General features: G+C 41.9%; 3 protein-coding genes across 3 annotated transcripts in view; 1 reads left to right on the forward strand and 2 right to left on the reverse strand.

Annotated features, from left to right (window-relative positions):
* Nucleotides 1-13,304, reverse strand: part of LOC107307923 (uncharacterized) — a 201,861-nt gene that overhangs the window by 139,005 nt on the left and 49,552 nt on the right. The window lies entirely within an intron of this gene.
* LOC146753328 (zinc finger protein GLIS1-like) overlaps nucleotides 1-13,304 on the forward strand; it is a gene marked incomplete at its 5' end in the record, with an annotated part of 53,463 nt that overhangs the window by 36,318 nt on the left and 3,841 nt on the right. Inside the window, one exon of the mRNA XM_085529339.1 lies at nucleotides 5,090-5,274. Within this exon, the coding sequence (XP_085385465.1) occupies nucleotides 5,090-5,274 (185 nt within the window). The remainder of the gene's footprint in view (nucleotides 1-5,089; nucleotides 5,275-13,304) is intronic.
* Nucleotides 10,706-13,146, reverse strand: LOC146753329 (uncharacterized). Its single transcript, XM_085529625.1, has 3 exons — nucleotides 11,675-13,146; nucleotides 11,117-11,347; nucleotides 10,706-10,920 (listed from the first exon to the last, which is right to left on the reverse strand). The coding sequence occupies exons 1-3, from the start codon at nucleotides 12,098-12,100 to the stop codon at nucleotides 10,900-10,902; spliced, it is 678 nt and encodes a 225-aa protein (XP_085385751.1). The 5' UTR covers nucleotides 12,101-13,146; the 3' UTR covers nucleotides 10,706-10,899.

Here is a 13,304-nt window from a genome sequence, read left to right on the forward strand (position 1 = left end):
GGTTGAGGTTCTTTGTCTTGCTTAGGAATCTGCCAATCAAACCATCATGTCATTAAAAAACCCTCAAAACCAGACAGTTTTCATATTGGTAACATCCTGATCTCAGATATTTCTATTTTGTGGTTACACTTCTTTCTTAGTTATTATTCAAGAATCTTAGATTGAATTATTTTCATTATTTTTCAATTTTCAATTCAATTTAAGCATTTTCTGCTTAAGCACTCTGCGTGTGGCTTTTGGCACTTAAGACACGATGAACCAGATGATGAAAGTACTCCTCTTAAAACAGCTCTAAATCTGGCTTTACAGTTTCTTACTCTGTTAATTTGTCCAGGAACCGTTACTGAGCAGACTGGCAAAACTGAAATATAAAACTATTTCTTACTCAAAATTAAGTACTGTGGCTGAGTATAGAAAACATACATTACCATGTTGACAGAAAGGTCAGAAAAATCAATGTCCATATGCATTTATTGTGGGTTCCTTATCTTTCAAGATTATTGGAACATGACGTTTTGTATTCATTGTGAAAATACATGATTTTTTGTGCACCACAGTCTACAAGGAGAAACCAAAACTGGAGGCAGGATAAGTAAACTGAAAGCAAGTTAACAGTACTTGTAGACTGGGAAGTGTCTTCAGTAGAGATTGCTGCTCATAGCATTTCTACATAGTTCATTCATATACGTCTTATCATTTAATCTTAACATTTCTAATATAAATACATGATGTTAAAACAATCACAAGAAAATGTAAGTCTTTCTGCGACTTCTGTTTGAGATTCTTAAAGGTCTGTGCTTTTTAGAATGAGGGGGCAGAGATTAATAATTTTATATTAAAATATTTACATATTTACATATTTATATTAAATATTTTGGCTTTTAATTTAATAAAATCCGTCTGTTAAGATTCAGAGTTCTGTGTTTCCACTGCTGTGAGTGGCAGATGCTTTGCAGTAGAGGTGAGGAAGCGGCTCGTGGTCTGTGTCTACCATTTGTGTTAGTGACTCTTCTTGGACAGGATCTCATCAGACTTCAGGAGCTTATCTAAGAAGGGCTGTGAAACCAAGTAATTTCAGATAATGTTTAACACAGTACAGAAATGTTTGTGGCATCATAGACAAGGGATGTTATCAACTTAGGATCAGTTCTTCCAATACTATTCTGTCAGTTCTGTGGGTGATGGAATTACAAAAACAAGATTTTTCTGATTTGTCCTTTTACTTAATTGTCTACTGTTGCATCCTCGGGAGAGGATTGCACTAGGCTTGCAATTCCATCTGAAATCGTAGGTCCCTCAAGACTAGTATTATGTCTTCAGCGCCATCCTACACGTGGTGCTTCAAAGGGAATCTGAAAAACTCCCAATACCTGGTCAATCACGTGAAGTTGTATGATGAGTGAAGAGTGAGAATTCCTCTCTGATTTCTTGGGTGATCAGTTTACATCCTGAAACACGAGATTTGATTACCCCTTGCTTAGCATGGAAACGTAGGTTTTGGCCATTAAATTATTCACCCTGTTTGTAAAAAACCTATCTTGACTGTTTGACTCTGTGACTTTTACTATTCTAGTATATCTTCAACTGCTTTTAACTCCTACAGTGATTTAATGCATTAAAACAGAAAGGAGCTCTTCTGTATTCAGTGTTGATGCATAATACCTCTAATTTCTCCAAATTTGGTTTCACTTTGCATCCTGCTGTCCACATTCTGAGTATATTCAGATCTTTCTCTTCCTAAGCTTTAATTATCTCACTGTGTCCTTAACATCTTAATCATGCACTCAGGCTCGTCCAACCGAGCCAGGCCTGAAATGAACTGGTTTCTTTGCATTGTCAGTAGTGTTAACAAGACAGGAAAAAGATGTATCTTCTCAGACAGAAAGATTCAGGATAATTGGGAGCCCTTAAATTTAATGAATTAAGGAAAGATTTTATTTTTTTTTTTCATGTATGTGCGAGTATTTATCTATAAACTGCCAATATAACTATATAGAGGTGCAGATATATATTAAAAGGTCCCCAAAGCACCTGCAGACTTACCAAGTTATGCAAGTTACAATTAAAATAAAATATATGGCATATATTTATTATTAATATACAAACCAAAGCAAACTGTGGTTGTAGTACAGCATTAACAGGAAATGTACAGGCTATTAGTTACTGAAACATATGCCTGAGCTACTGCCTCGGAATTTTTAATGTATCCAGCTGAGTTTCTGGCTTAAATAGTTCAGTGTTTCCCCTTCCATACAAAGGCATTTCCTTTTAAGCTATTGAATTTGTATCAGGAATGATTCTGCCTATCCTTTAACAACTTGAGTATCACAGCAACATGATCAGTAGACAAACATTTAGGACGGAATTAAAGGCAGGGCACTGGTGGCTGGACAGTTAGTTGATGAAAAACTCCTTGAGTCTGCCAGAGGACATGTGCACACAGAGAACAGTATTTTAGGGGCCAGCTGGCGCTGTTGGCATTGTGATGGCTACTTTAGGGAGACAAATTCCCATATTAGCCACTTATCCTAATACAGATTTTCCTGCTGAGCAATGCTATTTCCTAGCTAAAAATGTGCCCTAACTTATGGAAAACATGAAATTCCCTATTTGGGAATTTGAGACTGAGGAGAAAGCAGTCGATTTCACGATTACCTGCTCGAAATGTGTGAAAATCTTCACACAGAGAAGGCAGAGTGCTGAGCATTACACAGGGCTCTCAGGGTCTCAGCCCTAGTTGCTGCACTACAGGTTACTAGGATACTGGCTGCCTGCAGGCAGCAATGTTTGCTGAGCCCCAGCACTGTGCCGGCAAAGCAAGTGGAAGCAGGGAGCTGGCAGCCCCACACCTCCTCACCCTGCTGCCTCCTGGCCTGGTGCTGGTGTGCCTCCCTCCTGCTCCCAACAATCCATTGCGAAGGCTTTGAGGCACAAACCCTGGCAAACCTTTGAGCTCATACAGAGCAGGCTCAGGAATCCTAACACAGGCAGTCACAGAGTGCTCGCTCACCAAAAGTATTTTCCTCCCTCATTCAGAGTGGTTTCTGGCTGGTCCAGCCTTGGAGTCTTCAGTACATCTTTTGTTTCTCTTTAAAATGTGTGTGCGGTCATTATCCATATAAATGTCACTATCATGATCTCTTCTGGCTGTTATCCTTCCAAAGAAAACAACTGCAATCTTTGTAATCTCCTTTCAGATAGAAGTATTTCCTGGCTTCTGTTAGCATTTCTGGCATGTCAAAGACCACGTCTCCATGTGCCATTTGAATGGGCTGGTGGCCGTTCTGTCACTTGTGGTCGTGCTTTACCAGAACTCCCTGGCAGCATCGGATGGGACTGTAGCAAAGCTCGTCTGCAGGTTGCAGCAGATAAAGGCAGCCCTATCTGCATGCAGTCCTCAACATTGACACATTTCAGAGAATTGGTGGAAGATCCAGCATGGAGCTGGGCGGCACATCAGCCTGGGATCTGATGAGGGCACGGCCTGCCCTGATGCAGCCCTGCTCCCCATTCCTGCTGAGCCTGCAGCCCCAGCTCCTAGTTTTTGTTGCAGAGCTATTTTTAATGTGTGCTTGAAACAAAAACAAGCAAACAAAAAAACCCCACAGACTAATAAGATTTTTTACTTGCATAATGGCTTTATAATTCTGCTTCAGTTATCTATATGTATTGCAGACCTTTGCTTATGAGGAGTTACGTTTCTCACAAAAGGTTTGTTTTCCAGTTCTTAGACATTTGGCTTGAAAATGTCCTTGTCTTAATCCATGTAACAGTACTTGCTTATTTCTTCAGTGGAGTTTGGGGAAATTTGGACTCTCTGTAGTCTGTATTACGTGCCTTATTTTTGTGTTTTGGGGTGGTGGAGTTATTTCATCATAGGATTGGCTTTAACCAGCTGATTCATTTAAACCCCTGTTAATAAGCATCACTGTGACACTATGCCACTGTGACAGCTCTTGGCAGTGATCCTCTGCCCACACCTTAGATTTGAAAGATGAAAGCTTGTTCCAGGCAGACCTCACATTTGAAAGTGTAACCTTGGGCTGTTTAGCAAGCAGCCATTTGTCACAGCTGTAGTAGGAGGCGAAAAGGTCCAGTTTATAACAAGTTACTCATTTACAGGGTTAATTTAATGCCGCTATAAAAAAGGCTTATGCCTGAACGGCCATGTTTTTGGTCATGTCTTCTGCACCACCACATCTTCCTGTGTGTGAATGGCCAGATGAGCTCCATGCAAATGGTTCATTCTGTGTGATCCAGCTGCTGTGCCCGCCTTGGTGGGCTGGGGGCACTCCATGGCCAGGGAACATTGAAACTTATCTACCGGTGGTGGAGGAGTGCCCAGGGATTTCATGGCAGTGGGCCAGTGATGCTCTTCTTCAGCTGCTTCAGCTTCCTTTGGGAATGCAGGGTCAGGTCTGTCCCCTGAGCTGGGCTGTCCCCATGCTCCTGTGCTGGCCTGACTCCCAGCTGTCCCTGGGGAATTTTCCATCTCTTAGACTCCACCCTGCCCAGTTTTCCGGGGTTGGGGAGGTGTTGCCACGAGCAAACCCTTATTCAGGCCTTCTCTTTGAAAGGGCAACGCCAGCTGTTGCAGTTAATTCTGTATTTCTTGCAGCGAAATCTAAAAAATACTTTATGAGGAATAATTGAAAACTATTGCTATTCTTTGTCTTGGCTGAAACCCGGGTAGAAAGCTTTACAACTACGGAGGCACTCGAACAATTTACATGCTTTTACTTCAGACTTATTCTCCACTTCTGTTTCTGGACGTGTTTCTCAGCTTACAGAATGTCTAATTAAAACTGACCCGTGTCTAAGTTGCTTTCTGAGCAGTGATGTAAGTTTGGTTCTGTCATTGTAATTAATACAGGAAGTCAGTGTAAAGAAACATCAATCATTTTCTAACTGCCTTCCCTGCTAATAAAGACCTGAAAGCAGCAATGCATTGTTATCTTTCTTTTGCAGCATAATTTATAGCTGCAAAATAAATGTTTCTCTAATCTTGCTGTCGCATCTGTAGGACCTTTCAAGTATTTCATTCTCCCATATTTGATATGTGAAGTTTTTCTGTATTTCCTTTTTCTAGGCTGGCTCCCAACATCATCTCTCCGCTTGTCAGCCCCCTGAAAGCATTAGTTCCACCTTCCCTCCTGCAGAAGCACAGCTCTCCGTCATCGCACAGCCAGTCACCCAATGGGCAGCAGTTTTCTGGAGTACCCAACAAACCATACGCTCAGTTTCAGAACCAATCTGTACAGCAGGGATCTCAAGGTAACTTCCTTCTTTTTCCTTCTTTTTCAACTTTTCTGATTCCTACTTGGGAAAAAATAATTTACTCCAGTTTTTGCATTTTCTGCTAATGTTGTTGTGTGAAGGGTCTGACAGCGTTTCAGTGGGAACTCCTACCTTTTACATGGTTTTATTGGGTCAAAATTACAGACCATTTTTAACAGTGATATTATATTATAATAGGGAAAGCATATCTATTGCATTTATTCGGCTTCTTTTTAGGACATGATTTCACAAAGGTGTTTGTGAGAATGAATTACACCCACAGAGAACTCTGACTCAAACATAAGTGAAATGGTGCTGACTCACTCCTTGATTGTCACGGAAGGGTTGCTCTCACAAGACAGTAGATGCCAGCCAGCTGTGTGCCTTGCCTGACTGAATATCCAAATATCCAGCCTTCATCCAGTTTAGGCAGACTGACTCTGCCACACCAAGTCATTTTTAGCTCACTTGCTAAAATAAATGAAGAGATGCACACTTTGGCAGTGTTCTGTTCTATCCACCAATGATGCTGTACCAGTTGTGATCTTAGATAAAGAAAGATTATTTTCCTATTTGATATTCATCAGTTTTGTTTATTGTTATACATAGTAATCTGCGAAGACACACTGCAGAGCTATAGAGTGTCAGTGTACTTTGAGGGCAGGAATGGCAGCAGCTGGGCAGCTACCCCACTGCTTCATTTAAAACAGTTTTTTGTTCTGAATTACTCAGCCTTTTTAATGGGGAGCTTATTTTCCTATTCCTGAGTTCTGCTGTGGGACCTCTACAGTTTTTGAGGTATAAATTAGCAAGTGATACAGTTATCACAGATTCTTCCAGTAGCAGAAGCTTGCATACTAAATAAATATGTTATGTAATCCAGATGGTGTGCTGCTTAAGTGTGGTAAATATTCACAGTACAAAAGTGTGCAGGACATCTGTCTGGTTGCAAGTATAACCAAGCACGTGAGTTTGTACAGGCAGATAAACAGCATTTTGAAACTCTCTTCACTGCTCTGCTGTCATTTGCATAAGGTTGTTCTGGGCTGGTGGGATATTACACACCATTAATTTACCTGTGGGTAATATAGGAGCTTTGCTTTCTCTGAATAAATTCTAAGGCAATGCAGGATTTTAATACAAACCCAATGAACAGTTCACAGCTGCAATGAGGTTCTGTATCCCAACACTTCCCTCTGCCCTCCAGTCCCCGAGGACCATTTTTGCTCTTTGGTTGGAAGGCCTTAGCCTGAAAAGTTAAAGCAGATTATATTAAATGATTTGTGCCAAAGGAAAAACTAACTCAACCTGATGCTCAACAGATTACTCAATTTTAAAAGATTAACTCTGTGAGGGAAAAGTGGCAGATTTATGATAGCACATAATGATATATGATTATGTTACTATAATGAGCTAAATAACTACAAACCACAAGAGGAAAGTTTAGCAGCTCATTACTGTGGCAGAAACAAATGCATAGACAGAACAAATTTTGAACCACTTAAATAAATTGACTTTATTCCTTAAGAGAACCACATTTCCTTTTGAATGAATTGTTGCTTTCTAAGAGTTATGTTGTAAGCTTTGAAAAAGCAATAATTTTCCACTTTGGCCAAATGTATTATTATAAATTCATAACAGAATTGGTCAGTCCAAAATCAATTTTGATTAGCAGCCCTTGAAATCAATTGATCTGTAACCTGTATTTAGTTCTGCTTGCTTTAAGTCTTTCTTTGCATCTGACTTCATTAATAACACATTTTTCTAATGGATTCCCTAGAGATTTGAGAGCTTTGAATTGCTGCTGCAAAAGGAGTGCTGTGTAAGTTTAGCTGTAGAAGTTGGCGCCTGTATAGGAGCATATAAATACTGCGGATCTGCAGTTTTCACAACAAGCTGCATCAAGCTGGTAGCAGAAATACTGATAGTGAAAGAATAATAAGCTGCAGTGTTTATGTTTATAAGCCTGGCTGTGGTAAGATCACACGGAAATCAGGATATGCTGGAAGAATTTGGCAGGCAGTAGAATCCTGTAGTTAGTTATACCTGATGTGTCTTTTCCTCAGAAATCTTACACAATCTGAAGGACTTCAATAATTTGTACGTCCATGTGAGTGACACAAGATGGCATGGAATAGACATATTCCAATCATTTGTTCATTACATCCTTCATTTTAAAGCTGCTTAAATTTCCAGGTTGCGCCTTACAGAAGCAGCTGCTGTGCTGTGTGAGGTGGCAAAGTGCAGATTTTCTGACAGAAGTTATTTCAAAGCAGAATTTTAGCGAAATTTTATGTGTGGAATTCACTTTATTCCTGTATGAACTGTTATATTTCTACCTGTACTGCACATAAAACATGTAATAGTTCATTTAAACTGACAGGCCATTCAGTTAATTCTTCACCTGAAAATTAACCTTAGAAAATGTGATTTGAATCAATCAAAGTGAAAGGAAACCTGAAGTCTATGTTGACAAAAAATAATAGCCTGAACTGAAATCACAGCCTGAACCTCTGATTAACCATCTGAGGCAAGTGATGAGTCAGCTGTGGGAGCACAGGTGAAGGTAATTCAGCTGTGCTCCCAGAACTGGTGGAGCCTGACTCCACCACTCCTAGATCCCATTTAAGGGCTGACCACCACTAAGGCAGCATCTCTTGATGGAGATTGCTCCTTTGTGGAGTTCTTGTGGTGAGCCTCAACATCATCCAGCTTGACTGAAGGCCTCAGATTTGGTGAGTTTTTCCCTTAGATATTCTCTAGCTATCTATTTACAACTATACTTGTATTATTCCGACTATACAAACCATTAGTTAGGAGATTTTAATCATGTCTGAGCTCCTCATACTTTCTGTGATAGGTATGTGGGAGGTAAGCCAGGTAGAAGTAAAACATTTCAGAAAACCTAAAGGAACCATAGCAAAATGGGCTTTAGAAAACAAGCCTTACAAAAAGTGACTGAGGGAGCTGGAACTATTCAGCCTGGAGGAAAGGAGGCTTGAGGCTGACCTCATTCCTCTCTGCAAGTATCTGAAAGGTGGTTGCAGGGACAGCCAGAGAATCAGAGAATGGTTTGTATCAAGAGATGTCAGTCTCTTTTCTCAGGTGATGAGGCAGGTGGGTAAGTACCGGAATGGGCTGTCCATGGAGGCAAGGGGAGTGACAATCACTGGCAGTTTTATTTAAGAGATGCTTGAATGTGGCACCAAGGGACAAGGCTTATGGATGGGACTCAGTAGATCAGGTTGATGGTTGGACCTGTTGCTATTAAAGGCCTTTTCCAACCCGAAGATTCTGTGATTGTACAGTGAAATGGAGTGAACCAAAAGCATTTTTCTTAAATACCAAATGTTTAAAAAATATATAAATGTAGTAAAGTTCTGCCTTGTACTACATATCCAAAGTAAACATTACGTTGTCTGCAAGCAATTTCATTTCCTGTGGTTGCTGTAAAATTCATGAAACCTTATCTGGCAAGAGTGCCAGTTGTTACAAAAGCCCTTGTGGTTGCTTTAGCTCACATGGCCTTTTAGTCTCATCTAATTACTTTGGTGTTTGGGAATATGGCATTTAAGCAAGCTGGGGATTTTCCCTTTTTGTTAGTGTCAGAGTTACATGAGGATCAAATCCTGTCAAGCAGACTGACTGGTCTCTTGAATGACACCAGGCTACTGAAGGCCATCAGCATCCTCCTACCAAAAGAAACTCTGACTGTTCTGATGAAGCAACAGGCGGGAGAATAGAAAGAGTAATAAAACACCTGAAGAAAATACTACTGACAAAGCAGCTCCCTGATCCTGCAGTACTGCAGCCTGGAGGTATGCGTAGGGTTGGTCACTCCAAGTCTGATTTCCACCTTCCGACACAGATATCCAACTAGCTACATTTTCAACTGCAGCTGTGGCAGCTCTTTTTCAGACCTCTGATTCTGGGTCAATTATCTGCCTCAGACACTATTTCCTGAGCAGCTAGAGGGTAACTTAAGACACCACAAAAGAAGCCTTTATCCATAGGCTGTGAGCTGGTTCTGGATCCAACTAGCTTCTATCAGTTCTGTCATGCTTGACTGCTCTTGGATTTTATAAGCCACTGCTCCAGCCATGTAGATCATAAAGATTTTAATTGTTTTAACAAAGGTGAGCTTGGGAGCATGGCAAAAGAGCAGCAATTACAGAGACAGAAAATACACATGATGCTTTCCCTAGAAGTGATGCATATGGCAGATGTTCTGGAAAATGTTCAGGTTTTTCTCTTGCAATGCATCTAAGTGCTCTCTGTAACCAGTTATACCTCATCTGAAGCCAAGTGTCTCTTTTTTTCCACTGCTCATCTCAAAAGATGTTGTTTATGTTTGGTAAACAGAAAAGCCAGCTTAATTAGCGAAAGCCATCAGTAAAGCTCTGTACCTAAAACCACATCAAAGTATGGCTTGCTACCTCTCCTAAGGGCTCGTAGGTTTTTTGAGCCAGACTCTCCATTCAGTAAACAGAATTGGCTTCTATTTGTTCTAAGGAGAATCATTTCTGGGCCACCCTTGACATAGCATCAAATATGGTCTGTTTGGCACAGTGTGTTTAGAGTCTTTATCTAATGTGACCATCCATTCATACTTCACTGATCAGGGATATCAGCTTTTTTTGTGGTGGAGGATCACAGATTTTCAAGAGATGAATCATCTAATCCTTGTCTGTTCTGCCAAAACACATATTAAACTGTAAAACTTCAGAGTGAAGCTTTCATCGCTGGATGAATTCCTTGCATTTCTACCACAGAATTGCCTCACTTCGCCTTATTTATTACTGTTGTAGAAAAACACTACCGGAATGAACAGACGGGCCTTGGCTTTGCCTGATGTTATCCCCTTGATCAAACTTTGGTAGCAACTGGAAAAGGCAGGAGATCTTTCTTAGCTATAAAAAACCTTGTCCCTTGTACATCGTGCAGTGTACAAATTCCTCCCTGACTTTCTTTAGGAAATGTTTCTTTCTTACTGCGTAGAATTGGAAAGGACAACAGCCCTATTTGTTTTTCCTGTCAATTTCAGAAAACTCCTGATGGCATATTCTACTGAATATTAAGCCTTACTTGGTTGGTTTCAGTCATCAAGTGAAGAACATTTAGGAAGGACCAGTTAGAGAAGGTGATAGAAAAATAGTTCATCTGAATGTGCAGCTGATGTGCATCACGTCTGGAATGAGGAAGATGCTACTGGGGGGAAGAATTAGATCAGGCCATGTTTGGTATAAAATCTTGTTGCATGCTTTCAGGTTTTCTTATGAGAGCAAAGAACACCTTCTAAGATGCTGACACGAACTTGTAGATTGTAAAATTGCTTCCTCAGCAATTAAGTTGTACTGCTAAATAACTTCTTTGTGTACAATTCGTTCTGAACTTCCACTAGTGAAAACAAAAATACATACACGGGTAATATATTTTAATCTTTATTGAAACATACACAAATGGAATTATCGAAACATATAAAATAGAGAAAAACAAAAACATGAAGCTAGTGAGATATGCGACCTTGCTGGTGCGAAACGAACGTATCAGTCTGGTCCAGTGGCAATAGCTGCAATTCTCAGTGAGTCCTCAAGTTGTTCAGTGGAGATGTTTGCTGAAATTCTACTCTTCTTGTGCTTCATCCTTCAAAAAAGTTTTTCACAAAACCGCATACTGCTAAAAAGCAAGGGCACACATCAGGTATGGTTGTGAGGGGTATTTATCTCTGATAAGAGAGGTCTTGCAGGAGTCTCTTAAAGAGCATGGGGTGGGTCCTATATAATATATATAACTTATATAATATAATAACATTATTATTATGCTATAATCTCTCAGGTACCTGTGCTGCATCGCCTGCTGTTGCTGCATCCTTGTTGAAACAGGGCTGAGCCCTGTCCTTAGTGATGTCAGTGTGAATTCTTTGCTGGCAGTTGAATTCCTCGAGGGTCGTCTGGTACTCCTCCATTAAGGCTATCTTGGCCTCCAACTGGCGGAGCCGGTTGTAATACTTAATTTCATCCTTTCCCAAGCAGTCTGTTTCTATGGAAGCTAAGTCTATTTGTCCAGCTCCCTGGAAGTGACAGAACATGGGCACAGTGAAAGGGCAGCAGGCTTATTTTGCAGAGGATTATCTTTCAGGGACTGGCTTTCTCTGGAGGTAGTCCAGCCTCACAGGACTGCTCAGGGCAGCACATGGGGCTCATGCCACCTCCAGCAGGCACCGTGTTGCACAGGGGGCTCCCAGTGGGTGTCAGCCCTGTGGCTGAGTTGGTCCTTTGGGAGAGGTAATGGACTTTCTGGGGTCTGCTTTCCCTGGAACTATCATGGACAAGGTCTTTGTGGTTCCCTTCTCCCTACCACCAGCCCACGTCTTGTGTGATGCATCTCAATCACTCACCTGTTCCTCAGGTCTTCTTACTTTTCTCCAGAGGCTGCGGGCAATTGTCAGCAGGCAGAGACGACAGACTTTTATCAGGATATCCGTAAGGAGCCAGGTTTTCCCTGCTCGGTCCAGATAGTCCCAGAGGCGGCCCAGGGGGCTGGACAAGATGACGGCCTTCAGCTTGGTGAGCAAGGGCTGCTGCTCCAAGCACTCTGTTACACCAGCCCTGCACAACCTGTAGCGGACCCATCCGGGGCGAGAGGGAGGGCCAGTCCATCCGGGCCAGTTGGAGTTCTGGTACTCAAAGTCAAGCAGCAGCTGCACCTCAGGAGGGACCAGCTTTTTCTTCCCATCAGGAGAGCTGGAACAGCCAGGTTCCTTTTTAATGGATGGAGACGTGGTCATAACGAAGGCTAGGAAGAAAGTCAGGATGTACTTCATCCTGTTTGCTCTCAAAGAACAATCTAAACGCAAAGCGGTGCTCAATCAGAGCAGAGCTTCAGAGATCCAGCAGTAGTCACCAGGACAGATCAACTGTCTCGTGTGTCTGCACTGGGAGGGGCAGCCAACGTGACTATGCCGCACTCTATGATATCACAGAGCCTATGCCTGGATACCAACTGTAATGTTGCTAGTGAGCCCCACTGGACTCCCAGGACCGTTGGTGTTTCCTAGGGTATCCTAGAGAGCATTCCAGAGCTCAGGTGTGTCACCTAGGGTGACCGAATGCTTCCCAGTGTGCCCTTTAGGGCTCACAGAACCTCCCAGCGTGCTCTCAAGCACGCAATGCTCTCAAATTCCTTTGTCAAAATGGAAAGCATGGCTGTGTATTTTTGCTGTTCACCAGACTGTGTTCAGCCAATGTATCAGAATCCATGAAGTTATTTGCCATTACTTGAGCTAGCACTGCATTGCCTCCCATTGCTTGGTTTCAGCCCAGGTGGGGATCACAGCACACCAGTGGTAACTCAGTGTGTGGTTGGTGCTGAGGAGCTGGGCTGAACCTCTGGGCAGAGCTGCTGCTATGATGACGCAGGGCAGTGGATGGGCTGAAGTGTGAACTGTGCTGGGCCACACGTGGCCAGCAGGCTGTGGGTTGGACATGCCTGCTGTAGCTGAACACAAAGTCTTCACCTGATGTCCATGTGGAGTCAGACCTGAACCTCTAGTGCCATTCTGCTTGCAGACTGTAGCCCTGTATTCGCGGAAACATTTTCATTTGAAATAAAGGCAGTCTGGGAAAGGAGAAGTTTAAGGAGTAAACAGTGCTTTCTCCAGCAGCGTGTAATGAATGCTGGATGGGAGAAGACTTTACTATGCTGTGAACAGAGCATTTAAATATTACATTATTGTACTAACAGTAATTCATTACAAAATCCTTCCCTTAGGAGTGAGTATCCTGGACTGCATCCAGTGAAGTACTCAATACTTAGCTTTGATTGAACACAAGTGGGTTATGGAGTTCGTTCATCCAGTCTCTTCTATTGCCTGAAAGGAAGCACATCCTTGACATTTTTGCTAGACTGGGATCACAGTCCACAGCACCTTGAGGGACCGAGTCTGACATAGCTTTTATATGATTATGCCTTCTAGAACAGTGTGGTCATCTTTCCATAGTTAAAACTGAGGAACTGAAAAAAAACCA

This window comes from Coturnix japonica, chromosome Z (genome assembly GCF_054131305.1).
Source record: "Coturnix japonica strain WE chromosome Z, WE-NBRP24, whole genome shotgun sequence".
Taxonomy (NCBI): Eukaryota; Metazoa; Chordata; class Aves; order Galliformes; family Phasianidae; genus Coturnix; species Coturnix japonica.

Excerpts from the sequence above, each read along its gene's own strand:
- LOC146753329 (XM_085529625.1), bottom strand. The coding sequence starts at position 12,100 with ATGAAGTACATCCTGACTTTCTTCCTAGCCTTCGTTATGACCACGTCT. Across the intron at positions 11,348-11,674 it reads TAAGAAGACCTGAGGAACAG|GGAGCTGGACAAATAGACTT; the intron begins GTGAGTGATTGA and ends TGTCACTTCCAG. Across the intron at positions 10,921-11,116 it reads CAGCAGGCGATGCAGCACAG|GATGAAGCACAAGAAGAGTA; the intron begins GTACCTGAGAGA and ends ACTTTTTTGAAG.